Source organism: Macrobrachium rosenbergii, chromosome 42 (assembly GCF_040412425.1).
Source record: "Macrobrachium rosenbergii isolate ZJJX-2024 chromosome 42, ASM4041242v1, whole genome shotgun sequence".
Classification (NCBI taxonomy): Eukaryota; Metazoa; Arthropoda; class Malacostraca; order Decapoda; family Palaemonidae; genus Macrobrachium; species Macrobrachium rosenbergii.
In genome coordinates this window covers 30,436,699-30,445,869 of record NC_089782.1, presented here as the reverse complement: position 1 = coordinate 30,445,869, position 9,171 = coordinate 30,436,699, and the positions used below count along the sequence as shown (strand labels likewise).

The 9,171-nt window shown below is 34.1% G+C and overlaps 1 protein-coding gene across 1 annotated transcript; it reads left to right on the top strand.

Annotated features, from left to right (window-relative positions):
• The first annotated feature begins 905 nt into the window (after positions 1 to 905).
• On the top strand, positions 906 to 4,010 carry LOC136828139 (cuticle protein AMP4-like). Its single transcript, XM_067085958.1, has 3 exons — positions 906 to 994; positions 2,203 to 2,414; positions 2,997 to 4,010. Exons 1-3 carry the CDS (start codon positions 932 to 934, stop codon positions 3,085 to 3,087), a joined length of 366 nt encoding a protein of 121 aa, XP_066942059.1. The 5' UTR covers positions 906 to 931; the 3' UTR covers positions 3,088 to 4,010.
• The last annotated feature ends 5,161 nt before the right edge of the window (positions 4,011 to 9,171 follow it).

Sequence of the window (9,171 nt, the reverse complement as noted above, 5' to 3'; positions counted from 1 at the left end):
ATACACGTCATGGGACCCTGGTGTCTAAATCCGGCTAGTCAAGGTCCTGAGAGAGAGAGAGAGAGAGAGAGAGAGAGAGAGAGTAGAGAGAGAGAGAGAGAGAGAGAGAGAGAGAGAGACGTTACTTTCTTTTCACATAAAATATAGGTCTAGGAATACAGTACCTTCTGCTAGGCTCCCTTCAGCATAGCATTTCTCTTCTCGACTTAATGTTAATCTCAAAGTGGGTAAAATATATTTATTATGCCAGGATCCATTTAGTTTTTCAATCGATTTTAGTGGAAATCTTATCCCAAAATATTTGGAAGTCGAGAAGTTTTTATATATATATATATATATATTATATATATATATATATATATATATATATATATATATATATATATATTATATATATAATATATATATATATATATATATATATATATATATATATATATATATATATATGTGTGTATGTATATATATATATATATATATATATATATATATATATATATATATATATATATATATATATATATATATATATATCTATTTAGTTTTATAATATATATATATATATATATATATATAGGTCTATTACAATATTTGCTATATATTAGTATAAATATTTCTCTTATAGGTCTATTTCAGTTTTTGCTCACTCCTATTACTTGTATCCCTTATAGGTCTATTACAACTTTTGCTCACTCCTATTACTGTACTTGTATCCCTTACAGGTCTATTACAATTCCTTTAATCACTCCTTTGTTGCTCATTACTCCACTCCATCCACAAGATGATGAGACGAGGATTAAAAAAACGAGTTACAAGGTGACAATCACGTATCATGGTCCGACAGAATCACTCTCTCTCTCTCTCTCTTGATCCGGCAGAATCATTCTCTCCCCCCCCCGCAACACACACACATATAAAAGGGGAACTCTCAATGCGCCTAACAGTCATTCTCTTCCAGGCAACCGGCAATTTTGCAACACCAGGCATGAAAATAGTAAGTAAAATGGCAATTTTACAACACCAGACATAAAATGGTAAGGTCCACAGACCTAAAGCAGTGCATGACCTTTGTGGATTTTTTATTGTTTACATTTTAAATTTATATCTTCAATGGATTCTCGTACGATAATACATCTCTACTTACTGTTAAGGAGTTTGGTTTCTTTTTATCATAATGAATTCATTACCTTACACAATATTATTCACACACAAAGAATATTATAGAGATGACCAATACAGTCATGAATACAAATGAATACCTACATAAACTGCAATATATATGTACCTTTACCCTTTTCCTATTTTTGAGGGCATGACACCAAAAGGGTAAAACTTTCAAGTCTCTGCCAAGTCTGTGGGGATGTTTGATACTTTATTTAAGGACAGAAAGCTGGATGTTTTTGGCACTTATTGTGATAAAGATGAAAGGGCAGTGTGTGTGTGTGTGTGTGTGTGTGTGCAGGTCAAAGAGTGATTAATAATTTTTGGGAGAGCCAGAATCTGTAAGTGGCTGGCTAGGTTGAGTATATGTAAGGATGGTTGTGCTAGGTGATTTAAATGCAAGAGAAGGTGACAGAAAAAGTGATGGGGTTATTGGAAATGCATAGTTTTCCTAGTTTAAGGTATTTTCTAGACCAGGCAAGGCACTGGCAACATTCAGTACTGATTTATTGCAGAAATACTTAAATTAAACAGACCAGCAACTTATATTGCTTGTTTAAAGGATTCATTCCCCAAGTATAAGAGTACAGACTTTGACATTTAGTACAGTACAGCATACAGTACAAAACGAAGCAGTAGCTTTCATACTCCCAGTGAGATGATGAAAGAAACATACAATAACATCAAAATTTCATACAGCACCTGAATTATATAATTGAGAATAGTGAAACTATGGACAGATACTCCTTGCCAGGGAAAATTAAATAACAATCTGTAAGGCAGAGACATTAAAATTTTGCAATTTTAAATATCCATAAGATGCACACATTATAATTTGTAATTTTAACTCATGTAAGTACAGTAGTACCAACTACAGTACAATAAATATGTCATTTCACAGGTCAGATACTTCTGGCCACTTTAATTAAGAGCATTACTGTACTTACAAAATACAGTAGTTTAAAACAAACTCTTTAGCACCCACTAATTCATCTCTTGTCAGATTACAGGTATTTCCTTTCCTGTTTCTCTAATTATCAGGTCATCCTCACCTGCCTGATATCTCTGGCCCTTGGGCGGCCTCAAATCCTCACACCTGAGGAGCTGAATGTTGTTGAAACCATTCGGGATGCCCGTTCGGATGAGGGAGATGGCAACTTCGCTTACGAATTTGAGACGGCAAACGGAATCTTGGTTTCGGCTGCCGGGACTCCCGGAGAGGAAGGGCAGAGTAATATTGAAGGTTCATACAGGTGAGTTACACCATTAGTTTATCCGTTTTTTTTGTTGTTGAACTCACTGCTCTAGATTTGAGTACACAGTACACTGATTAAGTCAGTGTACAGTGGTCTCAAATTCTTTTTTAAGTAGATACATTAATAAAATATGGCCATATATTTTTCTTGGCTATACAAGACTGGAATTTCAAAATTAAATCATATCTTCTTAAGTTTAAAATCTTCTGTATTTGTGGTAGTACTTCACATGCATGCAATTAATATGGTCACTTTATGTCCTTCTTGTGCATAGATAATGCATATAGTCTGTCATGTATGTTACAGGCATTGTAGGTTTATTATTATACACATCAGCTTTAGTAATTTCAGTCTCCTCATTTATGAAATGGAATGAGTCTAAACCCTAGTCCCAAAAAGTATACAGTAGAATAATTCAAATTACAGCACTGTCTTATCGTTTTGTAAAGTACACCAACATCTTTTTACATAATTGATGAATAAAAATATATATTGCATTGTTTTTATTCCGAATAAAACATACCTTGTACAGGATGTAAATAAACTCTTGAAATCTTAGTCTAATCCTGTTCACTTCAGGTTCCCCATGGGTGACGGAAGGGTCCTAGAAGTGACATACACTGCAGACGAACGAGGATACAGGCCTGCGACCAAGATCCTTGATGCTTAGAAGCCCTGGAAATTGCTGGATCAAAACAAAAACACACGACTGCAAGCACATGCAAAATAAAAATTATATTTCTGAAATTAAAACACGCTTACTTGAAAAGTTACGAGGTATGAAATTTATTATACTCAATACAATTCACTGAGTCTTGCAATGAAAATAGTTCCCATGCATTTTCTGCATCTATTTTCTTTGGTAGTAAAACATTAAACCCACAAAAGTTATTTCCTAACTACTGAATACCTATTAATCTCAAAATACTTCCGATTTTTATTTATATAATTAATAACTTTAAATAGATTTTACATAATAAATTACAGCTTAAAAAATCTTTATATTTGTACAGTGTACACACTGAAAATGTTGGAGATCTGGCAAAATTTATCTTAAAACTTTTGTGTTTAAAACCTCCTACTCACTGTGATTTGGGAACAGAATATCAATGCACCACACGGGGTGCACTGTAGGCATTAAAGCTTTTTTGCAGTGTACCTTTGGCCCCTGGCTGCAACCACTTTCATTCCTTTTACTGTACCTCCATTCATGTTCTCTTTCTTCCACCTTGCTATCCACCCCCTCATAACAATTACTTCATAGTGCAAGCTGCAAGGTTTTCCTCCTGTCACACCTTTCAAACCTACCTACTATCAATTTCCTTTCCAGCGCTGAATGACCTCATAGGTCCCAATGCTTGGCCTTTGGCCTAGACTCTATACAGTATTCAAATTCCATTCCACAAACAGAGAATGGAATAACAAACACACTTCCAAGCACCCAATTCTCGGGGCGGCCAAAGCACAGTCTATGAAACAAACCAAATCTTGGGTCATCGTACACTTGACAACTTTAGGTACAGAAAATTAATAACCAAGAAAAACTCCAATACTGTAGTAAGAAGGATGAGAAATAAATATATATATCCTCCAGCTCTTGCTGCAAATCTTTTGAGCCCTTGGACGTCGTTACAAACTCATGTTATTCCATTTTCAAAAATCCATGCCAAAATCATAGCATCTGCTTCCGGACTGGCTCATTAAGTAGAGGAGTAACAGAGCATAACTGGTCTTTGGTCACTAGCTACCACCAATAGCAGGCCAGACACCCTTTCCAATATGCAAATAAAATAAAAAATTACAGGCATGGTTGCTGGGCGACTCAAATATCAAGGAGTACTTTTTCCATTTCATTTGGCAAATTACACTCATCATATACATACAGCAACTGTGAATAAAAAATAATGGTTTTCTGGAAGTATAATAAGATTTGGGATACAATTTATTGAGTTGATTCCAAATCTCTCACTTTCACAAGACAAATTAGTACAGTATAATTAAAAAATATAAAATAGTTACATTTTATTTCTTATTCTGAATTGTCTATTATTCAAGTCTCTTCTCGCAATGAGACTTATTTTCAACTTGCATCTTTCAACACTGAACCACACATATAATACACAAAAATAAGACATAAGACATAAAAAATGGATATAGTTAACTTTGCACAAACTCTGAATGTGGAAACACTAGCATATACCATATTATTATGTATTCTTAAACATACCTGACTGATTAATCAGGCAGTTTGTTACAGTACTGAATCCAAACTCACAACTCACAAGAGAATGACCCAGTATTAGCATAATAATTGGATGAGTTCAAAGTGTGGCTAATTCAATGATAAAATTACTTTAATATGGTGTTCTTTATGGCATGAAGAATGTCTTCGATTATTTAATATTTATAAAAGCTAAATGATCACTAATAGGAATAACTACCTTTGATTTGATCACAGTAATTGCAGCAATGGCCGGTTAAACAGCACTTTCATCCAAGGGTGTACAGGTAATGATTTGATCAAAAGTATATTATAGGCTGATGGTTTCAGATCACAAGGGAACAGGGTTTTGTCTGTATTCAAAGCAAAATCTACAAGAGCAAGATTAGCTTGACAGTGATCTCTCATGTATCTGAAAATGTGAAATGTTTTTAATATACAACAGAGCGGGCGCAACTTCCAGTCTGAATATTATAAATGAAAAAGTTTACTAGGTTGAAATATTTTACAAATTAAGAAATTAAGGAAAGAATACGGATACCTCACGATAATTGTAAGCTGCACCCTTTTTGAATCAGTAAAAAACGATGAGAGAACATTGTATTACAGCATCACAATATGAAATGTTACAAATTTTAGAATGAAGTTGGTTTTTTATTTACTTTCATGTATATTTGCTAGTTGTTCAATTGAGCTGCAGTAAGGACAGTATTATTTACCTATACTCACCACTCCTATGCCTTCCTAGACAACCAGAATGTCAAAATTCTGGCCCGGCATTGCTTTACAAGGGAGATAAAATGATGAAGCTGAAGTCTGACAGTAATGTGTGAGAAGGAACACAGGAATGGATGAAAATAAATCACTGTAGCACAGGGCAGTCTCAGTGAGAACCTTAACAAGATAACTATATGCTTTAGAATACGCACCACACATTGCCTTAAAAGTACCGAAGGATATAATACCAACTACCTCAAGTTAAGCTTTCATCTTTATTAGATTATTATACAAATAAATTCTAAAGTTACCCTACAACAAGTTACGTATTTAGTTCTTACATAGATGGGATACATTGTAACACTAAAACTGCTCAGAACAGCTACTGAATACAGTAATTCTTAAAATGAGCCTATCACAAACATGACACAAAAAAATCTGGGCACGACTAGAGATTCGTAAATTTTGGTGGAGTAACGGATTCACGGTACCGTAATGCATTCTTCCTCGTAAGAAAACGAGAACGGCGAAAAATGAAACGAGACTAAACTTATGGGAAACAAACGACTAAACACAAAGAAAATTAAAATCTACGTACCGTAGCTTCTCAATTTGATCCCTGAAAACCTTTCATAGGATTTTTGTCTTATGAAACAACAAAGATCAAATGTCAAAAATTGATATCAAACATTTTACATTATACAAAAGCCTGTCAAGAATGAATGTGAAATTTTGTACAATGCACGTCAAAATCCTGTACATGAAACCGAACGGATACTTCAAAAATTCACAAGCTGCTGCCGGGTATCACATATATGAGTACCAGACCTTGTTTAAAAATTATAAAAAGATAAAATATCTAGAATTCAGTTCTAAAGAGACTGTCTATAGCCTGAAAAGTATATACAGCATATGCAACACAGCGTGAACCACAGCATTCAGAGGGGCTGAAAGTACTTTTGTAACGACTGAATGTTACGATTCAGACTGACTTCTGTGGCCTAAACCATTCATACCTCTGTTTCTTAGCATTAACCTGCGAACTTCACAGTTGATAGAACATGAATTGGCAGTCTGTACTGGGGCTTATTCAGCTGAAGTAAGACCCTAATTATGAAATGAGAACCCCCCTAACTTGTCAAAAGGAGAAACAAACGTAATTTACCAACACCTCTAAAAATACTATTGAATTGTTAGAAGATTCTTGTACATAGGAATATAAGGAATATATGATTGAATTCTTTTCACCACAATATAATCAAATGACTAAGATTCACATATAACAAGGCAATGCATACAGTCTCCTGAATGCTTTGTAATCCCATTTTTTTTCAAGTTCCTCAAATACTTAGATCAAAAGTCATTCTCTTGCTTTTTTCAGTTTCTCTTATGTGCACAAGTTAAAATATTAGCCTGAAATTATGAATGCAAAAATTCTTTTTAACAGAATATGTCCTGGTTATATAAAACCTAAGATAGGTGACAAAAGGGATTGTACAAAGGAAGGATTTTGTTAACCAATGACTCACCTTATCTCTGACTATATATAATTTTTGTTAACCAACGAGTCATCTTATCTCTGACCAAATATAATCTTCAAAATGCTGAGCTCAGTTAAACAAGGTTTTGAAACGTTTAGCTTTTGATATGGGAGTTTTAGCCCATAACTTCGTGTTTCTGACCAATCTGAACAATTCCCTGGCATACTTTAGTTTTGGCACTCTTGAGACAATGTTCTGAATGATTCCGTAAGCACTGCTGTACTGATCATCGCCTAACCTTTGATATGCTCATGGTAAAATCTTTTGTCCTTATAACAGACACAGATTTATAAACCATACTGTTCCCTTCCTATAAAGTTTAAAAAGGATAACAGCATCCTGAGATGATTTTTGTGTGATGGAGACTGATCTCAATTCAAAATATAAATCACTCCAGTTTAGTTTCAAGTAAACAGCACTTAGTTATAACTTGTCATACACATACTAAGCACGGGAAACTGGAATATTCCCAAGGTATTGGAACTAGGTAACTATCATGTTTCAGCACTTACAGCACGTTAAAAATATCACCAAAAAAGTTGGCCAAAGTAATACAGAGACAACGAACAAGTCTGATTTGACCTTCCAATACTGTGAGACAGGTTCCTAACTGGTTCTCAAGCTAATCGACGTAAACAGGATGCCTTCCGACTTACCAATACAGATACCTCAAGGAATGAGATCAATAAGGGATATTTTCACAATGATTCCCAAACTGGAGTACCCTATATACAAGCCCTAGGACAATTTTTTCAGAGTTACGAAGGTCCTAAGCGACTACAGTTACTGTAAAGTTAAAAATCATTCCTAATATCATTCTTTAACTATCAGTTCCTCTATAGCACTAACACATCAACCAATGGTCTCGTCGAAGGAGGTGCAAAATTTGGATTACACCCTCGAACTTTGAAACTGGATTTTGAAATAAAAATAATCAAATTCAGCAACTATGGGCCTTTAATATTAATGTTAATCCATCTTCTAGCTATTTCCTAATCCTGACAAAAAGACGATTAAGATAAAATAAACGGTCCAAACGATACGCACTCTACTGAGAAAGGGAACTACAACTCTACACTTGAAGAACAAGAACAGTCAATTCAAAACTATACAACCTGATGCAACTCTTACCTGGATACAGATTTTCCTTTCGTCAAAGAGGAAACTCTTGGCATTTCTGAACGACTTGGCAACCGTAAATCAAATGGCCTTTCACATAATAGACTAGAGGGCAGTTCAAATGCTACAAGGCGTAAGTACTGTCCTGGCGCAAAATACCTCTCAACAAAGTAACTAAATTTTTCTCTAGACCACTGACGATAACCTGCGACGAATATTACAACTCTGGTCGGATGTGAAGCAAATTTTATATTCATGATGTGACTTGCTGTGACGAATAAAAGCCCAATTTCCTTCCTCATGAATCTGAGGACTTTAAAGATATGGTCAGTACTGTACTGTACAATGAAACAACCATATACATACAAGTACTATTTATACACATAACAGGTATATAAGATTACTTTTACTAAACAAATGAAAAATACAATGCATGTAATAAACAACATAAACTAAAAACACAAGAAAAATTTAAATTAATACCAATTACAGTAAATACTTCCAAGTCTTGAATATAAAAAGAAACCAAGTTCCTTTAAGAAAGAGAGATTCATTATTTCAGCATTAGTGGCAGTACCACAACTTAAAATTTCCCGAACTAAAAATAACAGTGCAAAAAACTCATGATGATAAATACGGATGCAGATATTAAACACTTTCTAATCAGTGACCGCGAACACCGTACAATCTTAATTAAGTTTTTAACAATTGTGCAACTTTAATAAAAATTACTTTATTGAAAAAATACACTTCACATCATTGTGGATTTCTTTACCACTTTAGTGACTCATGTGATATTTCTTTACCACTTTAGTGACTCATGTGATTATGAGATTTTTATAAATAAAATTATATTTGATCTAAAGAAATTTATGCAGTAAACACCCCATATTTGCTGGGGATGCATACCAGACCCGCCCCCGAATAGCTAAAATCCGCGAATACTTAAAAACCCTCTAAAAACACTTAGAACTGCCTATTTTGATAGTTAAAACACATAAAAAAATCTCTAAAAATGCTTATACCTGAGTATTTTAATAGTTTTACCACAAAAAGTGCATTTAGTCATGAAAATAATATGAAAATACAGTAATTAGTGAATATTTCTCAGTGAAAAGTACCGCGAATGGGCGAATTTCCCGCCAATAATGTGAAT